The sequence below is a fragment of the Sceloporus occidentalis genome, unplaced genomic scaffold (genome assembly GCF_023333645.1).
Source record: "Sceloporus occidentalis isolate IW3139 unplaced genomic scaffold, rSceOcc1.0.p SCAF_111, whole genome shotgun sequence".
In the NCBI taxonomy this organism is placed as follows: domain Eukaryota; kingdom Metazoa; phylum Chordata; class Lepidosauria; order Squamata; family Phrynosomatidae; genus Sceloporus; species Sceloporus occidentalis.
The window spans coordinates 1848470-1873679 of record NW_028317091.1 but is presented as its reverse complement, the minus strand read 5'-3'; the positions used below and the strand labels follow the sequence as shown (position 1 = coordinate 1873679).

General features: G+C 43.5%; 1 protein-coding gene across 1 annotated transcript in view; it reads right to left on the bottom strand.

The window, feature by feature from the left end:
* LOC149283133 (potassium channel subfamily K member 3-like) overlaps positions 1–24854 on the bottom strand; it is a 31578-nt gene extending 6724 nt beyond the window's left edge. The window contains exon 1 of the mRNA XM_089497972.1: positions 24572–24854. Within this exon, the coding sequence (XP_089354098.1) occupies positions 24572–24854 (283 nt within the window). The remainder of the gene's footprint in view (positions 1–24571) is intronic.
* Positions 24855–25210: the final 356 nt, after the last annotated feature.

Sequence of the window (25210 nt, the reverse complement as noted above, 5' to 3'; positions counted from 1 at the left end):
TTATTATTATGTTTTATGGATTCGCATATGGTGGCTATGGCTCGGGATCCCACTGCTGCCACCAAGTCGCATCACAACTAATGACTTTGATTACAATCCAAGATGGCGAATCTGTAATCAGAACATCACCAGTAGTGCATCATATGACAACTTGGACTTAAAGAAACCAAAGTTACAGGGGGTCCTGCTCTAACGAGCTTATCTTCATTAGTATATTAGGGGAGAAACTCTTGTCTTCATGGTGTTGTCTACCAGCGCCTTGTGCTTTTTGGAGGACACTTTTCCTAGGGGTTATTGTAGTATGGTTAGCTAGGGTTGGGCTTTAACAAGACATGTTATGCCCTACTGATTTTATATATATAGCTATTTGTATAACCCACATCTACCAACAGTCCCAGATATAAAGTCACACAGGCTTGGACTTATACATAACGAAGTAGGACATTTATTTGACGAACACTATTTAATTTATGATGCTATCTCTCACATCATTGGGGCTTTTAGGGCTTTAGAACCCGGCGATCCCCTCATACCCAGCAAACATTCTGACCTCCTAGAAAAGAGGGGCATCAGGGGAGGAAAGAAGAGCATCAGGGAGGAAAGAGGGTCATCAGGGAGGAAAGAGGGTCATCAGGGGAAGAGAGAGGGTCACAGCGTAGGAAAGGGGGACACAGGGAAGGAAAGAGGGGCATCTGGGGAGAAAAAGGGGGAACAGAGGAGGAAGGGGGGACACGAGAGGAAAAAGGGGCATCAAGGATTTGGCGGATAAATAGAGATGGGCCAAATTGAACAAGGACACTTTGTGTTTAGATCACATTAGTTTAAACTAAAACATCAGCCAGATCTTTAGTGAAATAAAGGTTAATATCTGGAAAAGCAACATCTGTACATTATGAGGAGCTGCGGAGCTTCATACGGTAAGGAGCACAGGAAGGAATTATTGAAGAGACCTTGCGAAGTCCACAGATTAGTAACTCCCTTTCTTATGTAACGAGGTCTCATTCACACAATTTATTTCTTAACTACAAAGGCTGGTAATTGCCGAGCAAAGTTCACTAATTGAGAATCTTGGATGAGAAAGAACAGGGAATGTTGGGCTATCTCCGTGTAATCTGCTCAGAGAGGGCGAGCGGCGAGCGGCAGGTAATTAGCAAGGAAAGCTGATCAAAAAGATGTATATTCTCTGCATGCGCTACTTTACGACAAAGTCCTGTGAGTTCTGCCCTTTCATTTGCAACGATAATCTCTACAACCAAACTTACATAGAAACCCAGGACCTGCCGGCAGATCGGCCCCATCCGGCCCCCGCCTAGCCGCCTGTTTCTCCTGCTGTAAAGACTTAAACCTTAATCAGTCGTTGGTCTCGTCTGAGATTCAGGAGCCGTATGTCTATCCCATGCATGTTTAATACCCTCACTGTATTGCCCTCTACCACCTCTGCTGGGAGGCTGTTACACTTATCTACCTTTAGGTTATGTTCCAAAGTCATGTTTGTTAGGATAGCCTGCAGCTTAGGATGAGTATAATGCGGGCTTTGCATGGGCGATATAACAAGCAGAGCAAAGAGAAAGGGAGCTACATCTGAAACTTTGAGTGTTTTGCCCCCGTCCGTAACCCCAGTAGGAATAAAAACACCTGAAGAAATTGTCGGAAGCTGCCACTGCCGCTGACGTCACGGCTCTTGAAACATTGCATGGGTCATGATATTGGGAGCTGTCACATGATGAACGCATCATAATGTATTTAATGCTATATAACTATGGAAATGTTGGTAAGGCATAAAAAATTCACCCTATAAAATTGGATCCCAAAATGCATAACTTTGTATTTTATAACGTGCAAAATTATCACCGGTGACTATTTATAGCAGATTTTTATTTTATTTTTTAAGAACTTGCGAATGAATATTAGTGAATATGGCTTGGAATCCCACTTCTGCCACCATGTCTTATGTTACCCAACACATCTGATTACAAAAAGAGATGCCATGATAATCATTACTTACTCATCTTTATAGCAACATCATAGTCTAGGGTGCTGTACAATACCAAAGGTTTGCTGTTACGATTCCATCTGAAGAAAAGACCTCCGTGGTCTCGAGAGAATAAGTGGCTCTACATCTAGAATTTATCAGAAGGTTCTTGTCATCCGAAAGAATGTCATTTTCTTGGGCAGAATCATAGTTTTTTTAACTTCTTTTTTTTGGGGGGGGGAGGGGGCATATAGCCCAAAATCAAACTTTCCAGTTCCAAACTGGATTCTTGGCATCCCTAAGAGGAGTTCTCATCAGCAGGGTGAGGAGGAGTTAAATATAGCTTAGAAAACATTCTTTCGCCGTATTAAAAAATGTATCACTTTCTTAATACTTTTCCACTATCTCAAAATTCCGTTCAAGTTGACACATGGATGCAGGACCTGCGTCATATCTTCCCGAGTGGTCTCTATGTCATCTAAGGTCCTCGTTGTTATGGGAACTATGACTCGCCAAAAAAAAAAAAAATGTGAAACTTGACGTTTTTGTTAACGCTGAATTATATTGCTCAATAAAAGCCTAAAATATAAAAAAATATACAAATAATTACAAAAAAAAAAACCCGGAACATTAAACTTTAAAACATTAACCTTTCATCTCACTATAGTGTTATAAACAAGACAATACCTTCTTCACATCAGCTCATGTTTTTTTAAAAAAAAGCCCAGAATAAGCAATGAGAAAAATGTGACTTTTTTTTAATTAAAAATCGTGATTGTAATAAACTCATAAAAACACCCCAAAAAATGATTTAAACGTTTAAAATGTCCTTAAGGAATATAAATTTAAAAATAGACAGGGATGTATTTTTTTCTGAAATTCGAAAAAACTTATACTACAGAAAAATACTACATACCCCCCAACTGTCTCTGTTTAATCTGTCCAGTCCCTCTTTGTTACCCAACCCTTGTGAGTGAAGTGAGAGAGACGAAGCTGCAGCTCTCGCGCTGGGATTAGTGAATAAACCCACGGTTGGGTTTTCTGAATGATATGCTGCTAGGAAATTCTCAGGGCTTCAAAAAGTCAGGTGTGGGTGAGCAAAGCAGGCGGGGGCACAATGTCCCTGGGGCAGTACAGATTTGAACTTGCTTGTGTTTTCATTGCAGTTCCACAACCAGCCACAAGGGGGTCAAGGAATTTTTTGCTTCTTCTATTTATTTATTTTTTGCTTTTTTTTTTTTTCTCTTCTTTCCTTCCATTTATTATTTTTTTGCTGGGGGGCGGATGGGTCGCAATTAATTTACCAAAAACTGCAGGATTTATCTGATATCATTTTACAATCAGAGTGGATCTAGGGTATTGATTTTGTTTTCCAGCGCCATCATATGCTGGGGTGCTGTGCAATGGATTTTTATAGAGATTGCTGCAGAAAATAAACCCTATAACAACCCGAATGCGCACTATAAAGAGATTCAATTATGTCTAGTGCTGACTGGAGGTTATAATTAAATAAATATAAGTTCCTTAAGCAGGTAGTAACCAGATCAGGCTAAGTGGCTGCTCTCTGATGTCAAATCCAATATTCCCTGCGTCTGTTTTTCTAAATATCTAATTATTTTGCTATTTTAAAGCCCTGAGATAAATGCACCGATATCAGGAGATGCTCTGGAGACATCACACAACTCTTATCTCTCTCCATATTCCGTGTGATGGAAGATCTGTCGCTTTCCCGAATCCTATACTCTTCGCTATATGCTAAATAAACCTGGATGCTAATTTAACTTAAACAGTGTAGGGGTCCCTTTAACTTTTATTCCTAGTATAAGATTAAAAAAACCCACTTTTTTTTTTTACAAAGGTTAATGCCCTTACACGCACCTGCCCATAAACACACAGATACACATACACTGCCTCGACACACACCTGCCCACAAACACACATATACACATACACTGCCCTTAAACACAACTGCCAAAACACGCTGCCTTTATTATTATTATTTATTGTTTTATATAGCGCCATCAAATTCCGTAGCGCTGTTTACACACAACTGCCACATATACTGCCCTTACACAGCGCTACCTTTACACAGACCTTCCCATTAACACACACACATACACATACACTGCCCTTACACTAACTTACAAACACACACATATATATATGTATATATATATATATATATATATATATATATATATATATATATATATATACAAATACACTGCCCTTACACTCCTATCTCCCCATCTCTTACCTTTCTCTGTCGTGGGAGCTCGAGGTCTGTCACTTCAGACCTCTGCTTTAGGGCTCCCTAATCACTATGCGCCGGCTATTGATGTAGAGCGCAGGGGTACGACATTATATCCCGGCGTTCAGCATGAATTGCCGGCGCTTAGTGATTGGGGTCAGACCTCGCGCTCCCTAATGTTGGGCCGGTTACAGGGGGGATTGTGATCTCCTCAACCAGTCCTGCAGGCTGCAGCTGTACCTAGGACGAGTGCCTTCCTTCCTCACCCTTCCTACGGCGCTGGTCTTAATCACCCAGTCAGACACTCTGACTAATGGAAGTCTATAGAGGAGTGGACTTCATTAGCATTGCCATAAAGTATCAGCTCAGTGTGGTGTTTGAGCCGGGAACGTAACATGACTGACAACAACGGCCGCCATACAGGTCTGCATAAAAAGCAAGTTTATTGGAAGAAATTAGATAAAACCAGATATTTGTCACCGACCGACATTACTGCACTGGGGGGTATATTACTGTATACTGCGCTGGGGGTTATATTACTGTATACAGCGCTGGGGGTTATATTACTGTATACTGCGCTGGGGGTTATATTACTGTATACAGCGCTGGGGGTTATATTACTGTATACAGTGCTGGAGGGATTATATTACTGTATACAGCGCTGGGGGTTATATTACTGTATACAGCGCTGGGGGGGTTATATTACTGTATACAGTGCTGGGGGTTATATTACTGTATACAGCACTGGGGGTTATATTACTGTATACAGTGCTGGGGGTTATATTACTGTATACAGCGCTGGGGGGTTATATTACTGTATACAGCGCTGGGGGGTTATATTACTGTATACAGCGCTGGGGGTTATATTACTGTATACAGCGCTGGGGGTTATATTACTGTATACAGCGCTGGGGGTTATATTACTGTATACAGCGCTGGGCTGCGGGAAAGGAGACGGGACACGGAAGCTGTTGGCGGAGAAGGCAGGGAGACATTGAGAGAGAGCGTGAGAGAGAGCGAGGATGTGAGTGAGTGATAACAAATTTCATTTCAGAATGGAAAAAGCCTTCAGAATTTTATCCAAACTGAAACGTTGGAGTAAAAGTTTTATGTTTGTCAAATTCTCCTGACAGTCAAAGATATGAACGGAAAATAACGCCGAGGATCTACAGCAAAGGTTACATTTTTTTTCGGAAAGGTCGCGTTTCCCCGCTATATACGGTTCTGGATGCTGAGTGTCGTCCGAGTGAACTCGATCTACTTTCCACCTCGATAGCTTTTCGGTTTTTAATAAAAGTATTTTAAGAAAAAAAAATTACATTTAAAATTAAAAATTCATTCCAAGGCAAAAAATAAATAAATATGTATATATATATATATATATATATATATATATAATTTTCACATTTCTTTTCCAGTTTAACCCATTGGATGCCAGTCAAGTGAGCACCATTATGAGTTATGTGACTTCTCACAGCGATTGTTGAGTAATAAATTAAACAAATCTAATTTACGTTGCCATAGCAACAATAAATCATTGCGAAAAAAACATGTTGTTTATACGGTCATTTTTTTTTTTAAGATAAAAAAAAGTTAAAAACTTTAAATACGGAATTTGTTTATTTTCACAGTTTTTCCAAAGTTTTCTCGTAATGATTACTAGACTTAGTTCTCGCGGTACCGGCAGAGTCCTTTTAGTAGAACCGTCCCGGTAAAACCTATCCTTTTAATAGAAGCGCTGACATTCTCCGCTGTTGGCCGTGAATCATTCTGATTAAGCTGACAAAAGCCGGCTTGGAGAAAATGTTTTCTATTGACTCCCGGAGAGATTACAGGGGGGGGGTGGAGGTTTTTTTCTTTTATTCAAATAGTTTAAAATCCACCAACGACTTTGCCAAAGATTAATTAAAACCAGACGAGGGACATCTCGCACGGCCTTGAATCTCTACCTTATTGAGGACTTCTGTAATAAAAATTAAAATAGTATCGTCTATAGACATTGGATGTCCTTATGACATCATAACCTGACTCCGGGCACAGCGACAGCGATGGAACCAATTCTAGAGGCTTGATCTGGAAAAGACACAACCCCCATCGAGACGGCCGTGGACTAGAAGATCCGAGTCCCCTCTGCCCCTAAACCTGGCTCAGTAATGGACAGAATGGTGGACAACTGTCCCCCGTGTTCTAGTACCCTTTATGGAACACAGCTATTTGCCTGTAGACTAGAAGGACTAACAGAAGGATTGGATCTTCAGGTTCCTTGCCCTTGTGATGTTCCACCTCACACTCTTTGACCAGAAGGTTCTTCTGCCCCTGGCACTACCATAGAGAGCCTTTCATCTACCTGTCCCCCCCAGCAATGTATGAGTTTGAAGCACGCCAAAGAAGAAGGGCTAAGAATGTCTCCATGGGGGTTGGTGGTGAGAAGGTCTTCACCCATGTATCCCACCAAAGCTTTGGTGTACATGAGTCCCCTGGTACCAGCAGCCACAGTGGCCCTTCTGCTATCAGATAGTGGATGGTGACGTTGTTTGGCCCTCTAAAGGAGTTCAGTGCTCTCTAACTTGGTGGTAGAATTCCATGCAGGGCGGGTGTATCTTCATAGGTTCTCAGGGACAACACCCAAATGCTCCGGGTCGCGGGGGCTCTGACACTTTAATGGGGGGGTGTCCCGCAACGTCGGCAGGAAAGCCCACCGACGTCGGCAGGTAGTCCTGGCCGCATCCCGCAATGGGGGGCTTTGGCTATTTAACCCTTACACAGTCCTGTAGCACATAATAAGACCCATTCTAACCCTTTTTTGTTGCGTTTCCAAGGTCCTCATCTGCAAACTTTTTCCATGTTGATTCGTAGCCTTCGGCGGGCTGAAGATTTAACGCATTCGGCGCTTTCGTTTTCAAGAAATTCTCGTGTTTACATTTCTTGTGCCAAATTTAGACTCGGCACCGCAGACCTGAAAATAGAGTGCGCGTGAGCGCTTTGTGAAACGTGGGCTGACGGCGCAGAGAGTCGCAGCTGTCGGAAAACGCTCCTCTATTTCCATCTGATTTCTCGAAAGGATATTAACATATCTATTTTAAAAGGCATTCGGTGCGCAGCGAGGAAGATGCGGAATGTAAACACCTAACATCACTGGGGAGGAACAAGAAAGCCACGTCTAACACATTAGTAAATACGGGCCGAATAAGCTAATGGCACCCCTAAAAAAAAAAGTCTATTTTTGGCCTCCTTGGGTGCATTTTGAGGCATTTAAGGAAGCAGGGGGGCACCTGTGTGGCTAGCTGCCAGTCAGAATGAAGCGGGACAAAAGGGGGAGGAAGTAGGTGGAGCCGGATGGAATGGGCGGCGCTAAACTTTTGTTGGTCTCGTCTTATATTCAGGAGCCATTTGCCTATCACACTTCTGCTGAGTGGCTGATCCACTTATCTACTACCCTCTCTGGAAATTTAAACTATCCAATGCTAAGCCGAAACAGGTAGCTTAATATTTTAACCCATAAAATGCCACATTTCCACTAAGCTCAAGGGAGAATAATCCTGATCGTACCCCCTTCCCGCGTATTATTGCCAACGACAGAATAAAACTTCAGAACTCGCCGACGTTATCGTTACTGAGACCTTAAGTGGCATCGGGGCTGCTCTTTGGCAGGTAATTAAGTTAATTAATCTAAGGATACCTGGGTCATGTCTTTCTGGCAGATGTCTCTTAATTAACAACAATAGAGCTCCAGGCCACGGCGCGTTTGGTAAATAAAGATCCGAATATGGGAAGATAAGGTAAAAGTAACCAAACAGAGGATCACGCGGTAGATGCGCGCTGACAAAATTTATAAAAAGACGTCTAATCAAGTAATTAAACAAAACAAGAATAGAATCCGGCACATCAAACTGTAAGGGTCCCGGGGTTCGGCACTGCAAAGGTCCCGGGGTTCGGCACCTACCGGGACGCCCGCCCGTCCAATCCGGCAGGTCCCGCGCCGTTCGCCGCGCCTCCTCCACGCCAGCTACTAGACGCGCGCGCGCGCGTCACAACAAAACTTTATGCGTTCCCTGCCGCGGACGGCGGGGAACGCGCCTGAGTGACGTCACGCACGTAGGCGTGGCGTTCACGAGCGGGTATTCAAAAACTGAGCACTGAGACTCATTCAGTGCTCAGTTATTGTGCTGTGCAGTTCGTGTGTTCTCGCCCTTCGTTCCTGTATTTACCCTTTGTGCACCAGACTCGGCTTGTAGGAGATTGACCCTTTGTGTACCAGACCCGGCTTGTATGAGATTGACCCTTTGTGTACCAGACCCGGCTTCGTATGAGATTGACCCTTTGTGTACCAGACCCGGCTTCGTATGAGATTGACCCTCTGTGTACCAGACCCGGCTTGTAGGTGATTAACCCCTCGTATACCAGACCCGGCTCCTGTTCCTCAGCCTGCTTCCTGCTTTCCGGTCTCCACCTGTATTTGTTTTTAGGAGCTCCTCTTGAGTTCCTAACATAATAACTGAGCCACCATGGAGTCCGCAGGAGTAGCAGACGCCATTTCTGCCCTTTCTCAACAACTGGCTTCCATGAATCAGTCTCTCCAGGAGATGCATTCTGATCACAACCAGTTGCGTCAACAAGTTCATCAACTGCAGATGCTGCAGAATACTTCTCCGGAACCAGCACCAGTTCCCCCGGCACCAATCCTCGAGGGAGCTACGGCTCAGGAACCACAGGTTCCCTTACCAGAGAGATATTCGGGGGACCGCAAGAAATATCGTACCTTCATCACCTCGTGTCAGATCTTATTCAATCTCAAGCCTCGTACCTACTCCTCTGATTATGTCAAGGTCCATACTGTCATCTCTCTTCTGTCAGATGAACCGCAGTTATGGGCTCACCACTTACTTCACAGTCAAAGCCCTCTCCTTGAGTCCTGGTCAACTTTTCGTCAAGCTATGGACACTCTCTATGACGACCCGTACCGAGTTTCTTCTGCTACTGCCTCTCTACGTTCCCTCAGACAAGGGAGAAGACCCGTAGAGGATTATATTGCGGAATTCCGGCGTATAGCTCTAGAAACCTCATGGAATGAACCCGCACTTCATGATCAATTCCGCTGGGGACTTTCTGATACCATTAAAGATGAGTTGGCACGTACGTCTATTCCTCCTGTGCTTGAAGACTTCATCAAAATGGTTACACAAATTGACCGCCGTTTTAGAGAACGACGCCAAGAACGTCAAGCCGCTACGTCTTTTTGGACTCCTAGTCGTACCATACCTGTAACCCCAACATCACTCCCACCGGAGGAACCTATGCAAATAGGCATCGCCAGAGGTCCTCTATCACCTTCAGAGAAGGAACGACGCAGAACCATGGGACTGTGTTTGTATTGTGGCAGGTCAGGTCACCTGTTTAAAGACTGCCGATCTCGCAACCGCTTCCCCAAGGGTAAGAACTCTGCCGGTCACCTGTACAACTATACTGAAAAGGCTCCTTGTTCTAAGTCTCACTTGTCACTTTCTGTGTCTCTACAGTGGAATAAAGAATCTGTATCCCTATCAGCTATGGTGGACTCCGGGGCCAGCGGCAACTTTATTGACACAGAACTGGTCCGGAAACTCTCTATTCCCACTTGTCCCAAGAAACATCCTCTTTCCATCCAACTGGTGGATGGAAGTCCGCTCAAGACCGGGCCCATCATCACTGAGACTATCCCGTTAAAGGTTAAGATTGGAGCCAGCCACATTGAGACTCTCCAGTTCGACATGGTTCCCTCACCAATTTCTTCCGTCATCCTTGGCCTTCCCTGGCTAAGAACTCATAACCCTTCCATTAACTGGGAGACCTGCGTTTTTCAATTTAAATCTCCACATTGCATACAGACCTGCTTAAAGACTGTCTCAGTATGTCTGACTCAAGATATCACTTCACCTCAGGAACTTCCTATATCTTACCAACAGTTTCAAGATGTCTTCGAAAAGAAGAGCGCGGATAAACTACCCCCTCATCGTCCCTACGATTGTCCCATCGAACTTCTCCCTGGAGCTGCTATACCTTTTGGCAGAATTTATCCCCTATCGGAGCCCGAGCTGACTGTACTAAAAGATTATATTGATGAGAATCTCGTAAAGGGCTTTATCCGACCATCTACATCCCCGGCAGGGGCAGGAATATTTTTTGTCCATAAAAAGGACGGAGGTCTTCGCCCCTGTATTGACTACCGGGAACTGAATAACATAACCATCAAAAATCGGTACCCATTGCCGCTTATTTCAGAATTACTGGAACATGTACGGTCAGCTACGATCTTCACAAAGATAGACCTACGTGGAGCTTACAATTTGGTAAGAATAAGGAAGGGGGACGAATGGAAAACAGCGTTTAGGTGCCGGTATGGACATTTTGAATATCGAGTGATGCCTTTCGGTCTCTCTAACGCCCCCGCTACCTTCCAACACTTCATCAATGATGTTTTTCATGACGTTTTAGACCGCTTTGTTATAGTATACCTTGATGACATATTGATCTTTTCACCTTCCTTGGATACACACCGTGACCACGTGTGTCAAGTTCTCAGTCGACTCAGGCAAAACGGACTCTATGCCAAATTCGAAAAATGTGTATTCGAGGTCCAAACTATCGAATTTCTGGGGTACATACTCTCTCCCAACAGCATCCAGATGGACCCCAGGAAGGTCACCTCCATACTCCATTGGCCTGCTCCCACGGACCGCAAAGGTGTACAAAGATTCGTGGGATTTGCGAACTATTATCGTAAGTTTATCCGTGACTTTTCCAAACATATACAACCTCTCACGGCCCTTACTTCGAAGAAGAGCCCATTTCTCTGGAATGAAGCGGCACAACGAGCATTTGACTTTTTAAAGAACAGATTCACCACTGCACCTATCCTCAAGCTTCCGATTTCCCATCAACCATATACCTTGGAGGTAGATGCCTCCGACACAGCGGTTGGTGCTATCCTTTCCCAAAGGCAGGAGGTTGACGGTCAACTCCACCCGGTCGCCTATTTCTCTCGGACCCTCGCCCCAGCAGAAAAGAACTATTGCATCGGGGAGCGTGAATTATTAGCGATTAAACTAGCATTAGAAGAGTGGCGACATTTACTCGAAGGTGCTTTATATCCCATCGTTGTATTTACTGACCATAAAAATCTGGAGTATCTACGAACCGCTAAAAGATTACAACCTCGTCTGGCAAGATGGTCTCTGTTCTTTACACGATTCCAGTTACACATAACGTACCGTCCAGGCTCCCGCAACGTCAAAGCGGATTCCCTATCGCGTATGTATGACTTACCTTCTGATACATCTTCGAATCAGGACACAGTTCTGTCACCCAGTCATTTTTTGGCAGCTACTCATTCCTTATGGGACTCTATTCGAAGACACTCTCACCAGTCTAACCCCCCAAACATACCAGGATTACAATTTCGTCAAGGACTTTTTTACCATAAAGATCATATCTATGTGCCTCAGGAGATCCGTCTCCAAGTGTTACAGACCTTCCATGATACACCTCTAGCAGGACATGGTGGCGTGAAACAAACCCAAGATTTAATCCAACGCTCCTTTTGGTGGCCTAAACTAAAAGAAGAAGTAAAAACATTTGTGTCCTCCTGCTCTGTCTGTGCTCGTTCCAAAGACTCCCACCATAAACCCGCTGGTCTCCTCCAACCCCTTTCAACTCCATCTAGACCATGGGCAAGCATATCCATGGACTTCGTTACCGACCTACCTCCATCTTCACACCTGACCACCTTACTGGTGGTAGTGGATCGATTTACTAAGATGGCCCATTTTATCCCTTTCGAGCATCTTCCATCCGCGGTGGAGACAGCATGTCTGTTCATCACACACATCTTCCGTCTCCATGGCCTACCTGACAATATCATCTCCGACCGAGGATCTCAATTCACCTCTTGCTTCTGGAATGCTTTTTGCGACCAAATCCACGTCCACCGCTCCTTATCTACAGCTTTCCACCCGCAAAGCAATGGCCAAACCGAACGAACTAATCAAACTTTGGAGCAGTATCTCCGTTGCTTTACGACATATCTTCAAGATGACTGGAGTTCCTATCTACCGTTGGCCGAATTTGCTTATAACAACCACGTTCACCGATCCATCCGTATGTCACCTTTTTTCGCCAATTACGGGTACCATCCATCCATACTGCCTGGATCTCCAATTCTAAGTACAGTACCTTCAGTTTCAGAACATGTCACCAACCTTACTCAAACATACAAATTACTTCATAATACCCTGAGTACTGCGAAACGTCATTATAAGTTCTTCGCAGACCGTCATCGACGTTCTGCGCCTTCCTATAAGATGGGCGACAAAGTATGGCTCTCTACCAAACACCTGAGGTTATCTTGTCCCTCTAGGAAGTTAGGTCCTAGGTTCATAGGTCCTTTCCCTATTACTCGTGTGGTTTCCCCATTGGCGGTAGAATTGAAATTACCAAGCACCTTAACCGTCCATCCGGTTTTTCATGTATCACTGGTGAAACCATGGAGGAACAACCCGTTCCCGGGCCGTCACCCTGTTCCTCCTCCCCCCATCATTATTAATGATAACCCCGAATATGAAGTTGAGGATATTTTAGACTCTCGATATTATCGTAAACGATTACAATATCTCATACGGTGGAAGGGATATGACTCTGACGAAGACTCCTGGGAACCCGCTGCCAAGGTTCATGCTTCCACTTTAATTTCTGCCTTTCATTTACACCACCCTGGTCGTCCAGGTCCTTCAAGAGTCCAGAGGCCTCCCTTTACGGGGGGGAACTGTAAGGGTCCTGGGGTTCGGCACTGCAAAGGTCCCGGGGTTCGGCACCTACCGGGACGCCCGCCCGTCCAATCCGGCAGGTCCCGCGCCGTTCGCCGCGCCTCCTCCACGCCAGCTACTAGACGCGCGCGCGCGCGTCACAACAAAACTTTATGCGTTCCCTGCCGCGGACGGCGGGGAACGCGCCTGAGTGACGTCACGCACGTAGGCGTGGCGTTCACGAGCGGGTATTCAAAAACTGAGCACTGAGACTCATTCAGTGCTCAGTTATTGTGCTGTGCAGTTCGTGTGTTCTCGCCCTTCGTTCCTGTATTTACCCTTTGTGCACCAGACTCGGCTTGTAGGAGATTGACCCTTTGTGTACCAGACCCGGCTTGTATGAGATTGACCCTTTGTGTACCAGACCCGGCTTCGTATGAGATTGACCCTTTGTGTACCAGACCCGGCTTCGTATGAGATTGACCCTCTGTGTACCAGACCCGGCTTGTAGGTGATTAACCCCTCGTATACCAGACCCGGCTCCTGTTCCTCAGCCTGCTTCCTGCTTTCCGGTCTCCACCTGTATTTGTTTTTAGGAGCTCCTCTTGAGTTCCTAACACAAACGTACAAATGCGTGAGTTTTTATGTTCTTTTTTAAAAATGTGTACATTTCGGCCACGACATCCGCCAAATGCATAGCCTGAAATGTCGTTTCCCATGATCCCTCAGTGCAGGCGGCATCGGAATCCTCCCGTCAGCCCACGCAGGAAGTTGGAAGCCACTTCCTGTTCTCTCCCCGCGTTGTTTTAGCGGACGGCGCATGAGCCTCTAGCGTTAGACATTGTTTCCAGCCGCACAGGTCCCTCCATAACACTATTATCACAAATACCTCAGGGCGACGGGGCGATTTATACCGTGTGGCGGGGCAGCAAGATGGCGGCTGCCACATACAGTATAACAGGAGATAATGGAGGGATTTTATAACTGTGATAGACATTATTGAAGGATAACAGCAGATGTTCCATATGCATACCTGCTACCTGGAGTCTTCCCTTGTTGGACGCGGCCAGGACTGCCTACGGACGTCAGCGGGCGGTCCCACACATCCGCGGGGGTGGTCCCGCTGCTGTCAGTGGGCATTCCTGATGACGTCCCGCTGACATTATGGGGAAAAGCCCTTTTAAAGGGGAAATGGGCAGGGAGCAGGGCGTGTCAAGACCCCGCTCCCGTGACCCGGAGGATTCGAGTGTTGACCTGGAGAACCGGAGAAGTGGTGCTTTACCCAGACTTCTCAGAGTCAAACCCGGAGAGTTCCCAGGTATGTCCATATGGCCTAAGTGGAGCACTTTTGTTTAGGGGGTGTGGTTAGAGGTGGGACTGGAGGCGGGGTTGTATCCAGAATATTTATGTGAGTTTTTGCCTCACTGCTGGGTATTTGTTTAACTCAGTGGGGCATTTAGAAGAAGAATAATGGGTTTATTGACCCCGTTTAATTTATAAAGCCGTTCCCTGCTGTTTCTATACACATTATCGGGGCTTTTAGGGCTGTAGAACCCTGCGATCCCCTCATACCCAGCAAACATTCTGACCTCCTAGAAAAGAGGAGCACCAGGGAAGGAGAAATGGGCATTAGGGGAGAAAAAGAGGGGTATTGGGGGGGCAAAGAGGGCATCAGAGGAGGGGAGATGGGTACAGATGAGGAAAGAGGGACACATGGGAGGAATGAGGGGCCAAACTAAGAAGGGGTACTTGAACAAATAAAAGAGGAGACAACATAAGGTTTTGTGAAAAAGAAGAGAGGGTAAAAGAACCCTGTGTAGAAGAGGACACAAAGGGTTAAACTAATTAAAATAAGAATGTTTTGTTCCTGCAAGTTTATCCAACAATAAATCCTTTTGTGGTTCTTAATAAATAAAAGGCTGTCCCTTTCACCATTTTTCACTGGTAACGCGCGGCGAGCAGAGCACATGGCGCATACATCACGATGACTGTTATCTCTCCTGAAGGTTTTGTCACATGCGTCTTATTCGCTTCGAAACTTTTAGCCTCATTCTATTTTTAAACATTGAGCCGGCGCTCTCGGCTGGAGACACGAATGGCCCTCATTGACCATCAGTTCCAAGATGTCTTTCCAAGGAAAAACTGAAAACCAAACCAAATCATTCCACTGGGCTGAAAAGAAAGAAAAAAACCTTCAATATCGCCTTCTAGGACCTAATACTTCCATAGTCAGTCCCATCATAATGATGGCCTAAGCTCCGGTGGCGCACGTCTGAGAAGTTTGCCCTTTAGGGGCTTTTGTTCCTTTCCAGGCAGAGATATGTAAACAGTATCGAGGTGAGAGTTTGAAGTAGAGGAGCGGTTGGGTTTCTCTTTGATGCCCATAGGGTCCAATCACCTTATATCTCCTGTCCGCCTGAGGGCATATGGACTTCTTCTTCCCTTCACGGGTAATTGGAGTAGAGGGCACTTCCCTCTGGCCCCATGAACGTCCTGATTTTGTTTTTACTTCTTTTTTTCCTTTGTGTGTTTTTTCCATTGTGTCCACGTCATTCTGGTCCATCGGTGACAAGTCCACATAGGTCCTACCGGCTATCAGACACTCTGGCTAACAGGGAACGGCACGTGTCCATGGCAGACGTTTTATGCATGGTGGCCAGTTTATTGTCACTGACCACCGGGCATTTTCCCAGTTTGCCAGTTGTCCTTTATTCAATAAACTGGTCAGCAACCATATCTTCTGGTCACCAGACAGCCCGTAGGACCGATGTGAACTTCCCACCAACGGAGCAGGCTGATGAGAGGACAATAGGAGTCTCTTATTGCTCCTTGGATGGCAGATCAAGTCTCTTAGTGTGAAGCCATCGACTTTGGGCTCCCCACCAAACTCTCTGGGCTCTTATCCTGTATGCCCCCTTCCAGTGATACAGCTGACAACTGGAACCATTCAGCCCAGTCCAGACAACATGCTCTGTGGGCACCAAGGATAGGCAAAGTGCAAGGACACCAAAGTCCATGACAAGGTTTGTGGAGGTCCATAGAACATCATTAAATTGTGCACCATGAGCAATGTTGGTGCCGACACCTAGTAGGAACCAACCAGCCCCAACCTACATAAGGTGTAAATACTTTCCTTAGTCCTCATAACCCCTATACCTCCTCCTACAGGCTGTATGTGGAATTACAAGCCTCAAGTGGACGAACGCCTTCAATTTATAGCAGCCTCCGCTACACTTGCCATGAGGCCCATGTGTTATCACTATATAATAGATAAACGTATGTATAACAGATTAAATTGGCTGTAATAGTAAATATTTATTTAAACATGTCTATTTTTTCTATCTAAAATTCCAAATTAAATTTGAAATTCGACCAAGAAACTGATTCGGAGGCTTAAGTCAATTCTAAATAAATATTAGAAATTTCTGTTATTGTTTCAACTGATTATAGCTTAAATGAAACTAAATCTGTATATATTTTATGGGTTCCCATACCCTAGTCTGATTATAAATAATAATAAAAAATATTATGATAGATAACATTAGTGTATTTAAAGAATTTTCTTTTTTTCCAAAAGTATCTGAAATGCATGGGAAAGAAATCCTTTATTTTGTTTTAATTTAAATCCAACTTTCCCATGTTTCCTACGTTGGGTCAAAGCTAAGAATTTCATTTTTTTTAATTGCTGAATATATAATCCACAATAACAAAATAATATTGACATCTACGACACACTGACCAGAATTTTAAAAATAAACCCAGGTGATTATTTTTTTAATGACTTATTTCATGACTGATTATGTTTTAAAATATTGTATTTAATAATAATAATAATAATAAAATTAGGTAAAATTATGCATTTTATAAAATAATAATAACAATAATAAAATGGGGTAAAAATGATGTATTTTATAAAATAATAATAAAAATAATAAAATGGGGTAAAACTATGTATTTTGTATTTTATATAATAATAATTATTATTATTATTGCATAAAATACAAATTTTTACCCCATTTTATTATTTTTATTATTATTTTATAAAATACATCATTTTTACCCCATTTTATTATTATAACTATTGTATAAAATACATAATTTTTACCCCATATTATTAGGTTTCTATACACGATTGTTACTCCTAGGGTGTAATTGCAATTAAACGCTTTATGACCCTACGCTGACCAGGAGGCAATAGGGGTCACAGACATAGAGCTTTTGCTTTGGATATTTGTTCAATGGGGCCCTTGGCTAAGAATACTGAGAGTTGTGAGCAAATGCTTTTCCATCAATGAGATCATTTCTGTAACCACCCTATGAGCTCCACCATCCGCAAAAACAGGACAGTGGCACAATACCCAGAAAAAGGGAGTGTCCAGCAAAAAGCGAGACAGTTGGGTATTATGCATTAGTATATTCTTGTCCTTCTTGGCTTGATACCGGTCCCGGTGCTGAAACCCCTTCTGGAACGAGCCTTAAACCCAAAAGGGGAGGCGGTAGTAAAGTAGCAATAAAAGACCCCGAGTCTATAACTATAACTAAGCGATAAAACGGTGAAATTGTCATAGCAACACGCCTGGAAACTTCTCACTGCTACCCCCCAGGGGCAAATGGCTCCTGAATCCAAGGACCGGGTAGGATTGATAGATGGCTGAATTGCCGCGTGGATTACCTTAATGGACCATTTTTTCTGCAGTTTTTAGGACTTGCATTAAATCCACCCTCTTTCTGCAATTATCCCTTTTTCCGTGTTTTACAACATAATCTTTTTTGCTGTGTGTTCTCCCTTAAGCTGCTTATCCTACGGTATTTATTCCCCCCCAGTGCGCTGCTTGCAAAACACGTCGGTTTTTTTAGCCATTTTTTTGCCAAATATTCCAGAACTTCGGCCCCCATCCGGCCCCCGTCTAGTCGCCCGTTTCTCCTGCTGTAAAGACTCAAACCTTAATCCGTCGTTGGTCTCGTCTTAGATTCAGGAGCCGTATGTCTACCCCATGCATGTTTAATCCCCTCACTGTATTACCCTCTACCACCTCTGCTGGGAGGCATGGGTCTGATCTGCATCTATGTTTCTGCTCTCTTTTTTATTGGTTATCATGGCTTTGTGTTTAGTGGATTTTTTTTTTAAGTTTAAAAGTGCCTAGACATCAAAAAAAAATAATGAAACAATTTTTTATTTAGCCTATTTTGGCTTTATTATTATTATTAATATAATTATGAATAACAATAAATGTACCCATTGTACAGCTCTGCAGAGTATGATAGTGCTATAGAAAACAAATAATAACAACAATAATAATAATATAATAATATTTATTTTGCTTATTTGGGCATTATTATTATTTTTATTATTATTATTATTATTATTAAATGTACCAATTGTACAGCTCTTCAGAATATGATGGTGCTATACAAATAAAATAATAACAACAATAATAATAATAATAAACCATGGTTATTATTATTATAATTATTATTTTGTTGTTTTGTTATCCTGATCAAAAATCAATACATTTATGTAAATCTTATTCGGCTCTTACCAGACCAACATGACCAATAAATTATTCGGAGAACCCCGGCCATTGTAACCCAGCTCCCTGCAAATACTACTCATTTTAATAATCCCCACAATTAAAACATAATATTTGTAAAAGCAAACTAGATTTGAATCTCCAATTGTTCCAGCATGCGAAAGGGTTAATGGAGAATGATGTCAGACCGGCGTGCTCGTTGATTTCATTCATTGTGACATAAGTGGGGTAAAAAGAGTCGCAGCGAGCCATTAAGCGGATAAATTAATTATTAAGACAAATAATGAGTGCCTGATATCTAATGAGGAATATATGATGAGACGGGGATACATTAACTAGTTAATGACCTACAGGAAATGAAAGCGAGAATGCCACTTTTACCATTTTTTTTGCCTAAATAAATCCATTTTTGTAGAACTATTATTAGAGGAAGTCCAGGAAGCTGAGACTGGTGACAGCCTGTGGCAGAACCAGGATTATCTGCTCCTGGAGAGCAAACTGTTCTCCGAGTGGTTTTAGTGATGTCATAAAGTGGTTTTTTTTTTATCACATAACTTTATTTGTATTACAGTAAATGAACAGGGCCCAGATATTCGGAGACCCTCTCTGCACTCCAAACCGCAGTGCCCCTCCCTCCTCCCCTGGTTCCTCTCTCCTCCCCTGATGCCCCCCCCGGGGGCTCCTTTCTCCTGCTCTGACGCCTCTCTCTCCTCCCCTGATGCCCCTCTTTTCTAGGAGGTCAGAATGTTTGCTGGGTATGAGGGGATCGCAGGGTTCTACGGCCCTAAAAGCCCCGATAATGTGTATAGAAGCAGCAGGGAAAGGGTTATTGTATAGGGTTTGAGGGCCCAGTAGTCTTTCGGCCCACAGGGCCTGCGAAGTAAACCTACCCCTCTTTGGGGTCCTGCTTCTTAAATGTTTTCCCCTATTCTTTAGTTGCGTAACATTTTGCCCCCTTGGTATTTCTAGGAATTATAAATTGTCACCTGACACTTAAGGGGGGGGGGCACCACGCCGCTCCAGCCACCCAGAGCTTCTCCGTGGTGACCCGGAGGCCAAGAGAAGCAGCTCTTCACCCAGAGTCTCTGGGTATACTGATTGGCTCAGACAATGGAAGAGCTGGAGGGCAGCTGCAGCAGAGAGGCTGCAGCTTCTACCTTTATTTCTTTTCTATATATCCCAGTCCTCCCAGACGGTTATGGAGACTGACGGATACGGAGTCCTTTAATATACATTCTTCTATCGTGGGGCTGTCCCTTTAAGCAATCTCCAGTAATATATGTAAACCTACCTACCCAGGAGCGCCTTCTGCCCCGGGGGCATTTTGGGCATTCACCCCCCCCCCCTTCCTTTGACCTGATTTCTCTACCAGTTATACAACCGGTTAGAAAAAAAGCCCCATCCCCGGGTTACGCGAGAGACTAAGAAATAACATTTTAAAATCCGAGCGTGGATTTCAGCCATTTTATCCGAGACACTGAAATATAATTACATTTGTATAATTCCAACATGCGTACCGGGGTGAAAAAAGCCGAAATCTGGTTAAAAAAAAAAAAAAAGTAGCATTCCTCAAGAAGATGAGGGTAAATATCAGGTTTGGCCAAAGGATTTAAACTGGGGAAGAAACCAGAAAAAAATGGAGTCTGGTTTTTGCAAACATCTATATTTGCTTAAAATATGCAAGTAATTATTTTTATTTATTATTTATATTTTTAATATTATTTATATTTTTATTACCGATATTATTATTATTTATATAAATAATAATAATAATACCGGTAATAAAAATATAAATAATATAAAAAATAATACTAATAATATAAATAATAATACCGGTAATAAAAATATAAATAATATAAAAAATGATAATAATATAAATAATAATAATAATACCGGTATTATTATTATTATTTATATTTTTATTACCGGTATTATTATTATTATTTATATTATTTATATTTTTATTACCGGTATTATTATTATTATTTATATTATTATTTTTTATATTATTTATATTTTTATTACCGGTATTATTATTATTATTTATATTATTTATATTTTTATTACCGGTATTATTATTATTTTTTATATTATTATTATTATTATTTATATTATTTATATTTTTATTACCGGTATTATTATTATTATTTATATTTTTATTACCGGTATTATTATTATTTTTTATATTATTATTATTATTTATATTATTTATATTTTTATTACCGGTATTATTATTATTTATATTATTGTTATTATTTGTAATAATATTTGTATTTTTATTGCCGGTATTATTATTATTATTTTAATTATTATTATTCATTTCTCATCACGCAGATAAAAGACACGAGAGAGCAGGAGCCGCGGGTTGCAGGAGGAATCCCAGGCTAGCGGGGCGTTTATCAGGACTACTAGCCAGAAGCAGGATTATTTTTGCCACCCGAAGGCTTCCATATCAAATTCCATTACCTCAAATATTTTTTTTAGCTTTGTAAAAAAAAAGAGGATTTAACAAAGTAAAGGAGAAGTGAGAGGCCATCGTCTGACACTAGAAGGTCAGGGGTTCAGATGGAATGGAAGGAAGCTTTACTTTGCTGAGAGAATAGTAGATAAGTGGAGCAGACCCCCAGCAGAGGTGGTAGAGGGTTATACAGCGAGGGTATTAAACACGCATGGGATAGACATACGGCTCCTGAATCTAAGACGAGACCAACGACTGATTAAGGTTTGAGTCTTTACAGCAGGAGAAACGGGCGACTGGACGGGGGCCGGATAGGGCCGATCTGCTGGCATAATTTATTATAGTTTTATATAGCGCTGTCATATGCCGCAGCGCTGTACAATGGATCATGTGCATGCGCTCGTTGCTGCCCATAATTTACTAACAGATCTGTTCCAGCTTCCTGTGTTACCCCCGCGCGCGGCGGCCCCCCCAGCCCCCGTCACTTAGCAGCTGGGCTTGAAAAGGGCATACACAAGAACTTTTAACCCTGCCTGCGCCAGCTGAGTCAGCAAATGATTGCAAAACAACGGAACACTAGATCTCAGGCGGTTACGTATCCATGCAGACATTTGAAGGCCAGCCACGGTCACTCAGACGCTCATATAGAGGACTGTCCCACGAAAAGCAGGACAGTTGGCATGCGTGAGATTGTTCGGCCGAACACATCTCCGTGCACATGATGTGTTCACCACCAGTCGACTCCATCACTGGCTCCATAACAGTCCCCAACGCGGTGGCCCCTGAGAACACAGCTGATGCTTTCCAGAGGGGACTGTTCACTTGAATGCATGGACAGCCTCCCAGCAGAAGTGGTAGAGGTTAATACAGGGAGAGAAGGTAAGGCAGTGTGGGGCAGGCATCGGGTTTTCCCCACCGCTTGATGTCTTGCAGCAGACTAGATGCGCCGAAGGGTTCCTCACCCGGCGTGGAAAGGGGGCGGTTACCTTCTGAGACAAAATGGCCGCTCGCATGCACCGCGCCAGAACCCGTAAAAAGTGTAAAAACAAATAATTCTGCTGCTGAAAACACGATAAAAACCCCAAACCCCGATTCCTGGGAAGGCGATGAGTCTGTAGCGTGTTTTGTGTGCGTCGCTCTCTGCTGTAACCGAAGCCGCTCTCCGGAGGGATTAAGTGTTCCGCGCGATCGCTTTAGTGCGTACAGCCGCGGATTATGAGCTGTAATTTAACCCTCACATGCCCGGACGGAAGGGCCACTCCGGAAATCGCTTTATCTGCCAGCAAATCTGACGTCTCCCGGGGCGGACAGGAAAGTGTTAAAGAACACGTGTAGCCCCATATAAACGCACACGTATGTTGCTGTATGTCGAACTATGTCATTTGTTGTTAAGCCTGGATAGATTCCAAACACAGGTTTGCTTGACTGCAAGGTTCTACCACTTCTGACGAGAGACTGTTCCACCTATCCACTACCTTCTCAATAAAGGTTTTGGATGAGCGATGCAACAAACATTACGGGGGGGGGGACTTTTTAAAACCGAACCTCTACATTTCTATAATAAATTGCAAATTTTCAGATTTTGTGAATTGTAATCTTTACAAACTGCAAGCGCTGGAGAAATTAATTGTTTTACATTAACAGAGGGAGGTAGATAAGTGGAGCAGCCTCCCAGCAGAAGTGGTAGAGGGTAATACAGTGAGGGGATTAAACATGCATGGGATAGGAATACGGCTCCTGAATCTAAGACGAGACCAACGACTGATTAAGGTTTGGGTCTTTACAGCAGGAGAAACGGGCGACCAGACGGGGGCCGGATGGGGCCGATCTGTAGTACATGCTAGGTTTGTATGTAACCCTTTCTAGTACAAACAGGTTAAAGTGCGACGTATGAACAAAAAAGCCCTGCAGAGTTGTGATCCGCAAAATAACTTTAAAAGCAGACTTGTGCAGCGACGATACGTACAGCGCCACGGAATATGATGGTGCTATAAAAATCAATCAATCATTCCGAAGACTATTATTATCATCTTGATTGATTCCGTAACAAAGTGATAGCATGAATGTGTAACAAGCCCCAGCCTGGTAGTATTAACATAAAAATGAATAATAAATAATAATAACAATAATAATAAATCATAATGATAATAATAACAATATTAATAATAATAATAATGAATAATAATAATTAATAATAATAAATGTTATTCCGAGAGAGAATTTTGTTGGGTGCAATTCACTGTGACTCAGGGGCAATAACTATACACGTGGTGGTGGGGGGGCAGCACATCGTAGTTTTTATTAATTAGAAAAACTCTTATTATAATTAAGTATAGAGACATAGAACATACAAGCAGATCGGCCCCCATCCGGCCCCCGTCTAGTCGCCCGTTTCTCCTGCTGTAAAGACTCAAACCTTAATCAGTCGTTGATCTCGTCTTAGATTCGGGAGCCGTATGCCTATCCCGCGCATGTTTAATACCCTCACTGTATTACCCTCTACCACCTCTGCCGGGAGGCAGTTCCACTTATCCACCACCCTCTTTGTAAAGCCAGCAGCCAGCCCCTGGGCATTGAGTTGGGGTGACTCGGCGTGCCCCGTGTCTCTCCCAGGCAGTCTTAAGTTGTGGTGGAAGATCTCGTAGGAGTGAGAGCAGAGATCACACATGAAGCGGTAGCCTGGGGACCTTCACAGTCACCCCCCCCCTCCGCTCCTTTCTCACTTTGCTTTTGCCCTCCTCTCCAATACCCTCCTTTTGATTTGTTACACAATCCAGAAAAGGTGCAAACCGCTGCTATATATAGCGGGACTGGTATCCTGGGATTAATGACATTCAGCGGGGCCGCTTTACTGGAAATAATAAAACAACTCAGCACAGTCCTAAGCTCGTTATTTTGGGGCAGAATCTTTAGAATCTGAATCTTTGAAGCATACTCTATAATTAACCCCTGCTCTCCCCTCAATTAACCATTGATCCCCCTGCCTATCGTGTCATTATAAATCCCGATTAACATTTAAACAATTGATACCAATCAATAGATCAATCAGCAGTGGGGGAGGGGGGTATTAGGTACCAATTTCCATGGATACTTTGAATTTTATGGACTCACATGGATTCAATTTAGAAGATGAAGAAAAGGAACTCGATGAATGTTCCAGGCACTTAATGGTTAAGGTTCAGTAAACATCCCCTATACATTAAGCACATCACGTGACCTTCTGCCCATTGGAGCCTATAGATTTTTTTCTGACTGCGGTTCCCATGGGAAATAAACCTGTGTTAATGGCTCAGCATTCAGCGATGACATAGAAGTAGAGTGGTGGTGGGGGGGGAAAGGGGGGCTTTGAATTCGGATTAGCAATCAGATCTGGTGCCCCTTAACCCCCTGTGTGCTGGAGACAGGGACTCCTCAGCCCCTATAGCTCTCAGATGAGTTCACTGCCAGGTCTACTAAATAGGTGGACATGGATACAAAGTATCAATCAATATCATTCTAACTCTATTTGGGGAGGAACGTGTTAAAGGGGGGACATGAATGACATCTGATTCCAGAAGATGGAAAGTTTAAGGGGTCTCTTACCTATGGTGGTGATCACAGTGATGGCAAAGTAGAAGGAGCCTGCAAATGTCCACTGCACCCCAGCTTTATGAGGTTTAAGTTTTAAAACCACCCATTCCAGCTCCCGGAAATTCTCCTCTGTCAGGTTGTATTTGTTCTGCAACTCCTCTCTTTTCTTCTCCAGCTTCTTCTTTTCTGTGGTCTCTTCATCCGACTCCAGGGCATCAAAGACCGCTGCCCCCACCAGCAGGTAGGTGAAGGTGCATATGATCAGAGCCAAGGTCCTAACGTTTTGCCTCTTCATGGTGCAGCTTTGGAAAGCTTAGGGACTGGAATGCAGTGGTTGGCTATTGTCTTCCAGGTCATGGTTCCACCAAAAGTCCATGGAGGTCCACCTCAGCCTTGATGGACTTGGAGCTGGTGAGGAGGCTTCAGTGCTTCTGCTGGAGAGTGCTGCTGGCTGGGAGCTGTCCTTTTCAGCACCACCCTCTGGAGGTCCCCCCCCCCTCCACTACCACCAGCACCACTAGGCTGCTCATTGATACCCAGCCACTGCCTTATAAGGCTCCTTACTCCCACTAGAGGAGGGCAGGAAGACCCAGACACCCTCAGCCAGTCCATCATCTTAAGATTGTATCACTCCTTAATACTGGAGATAAG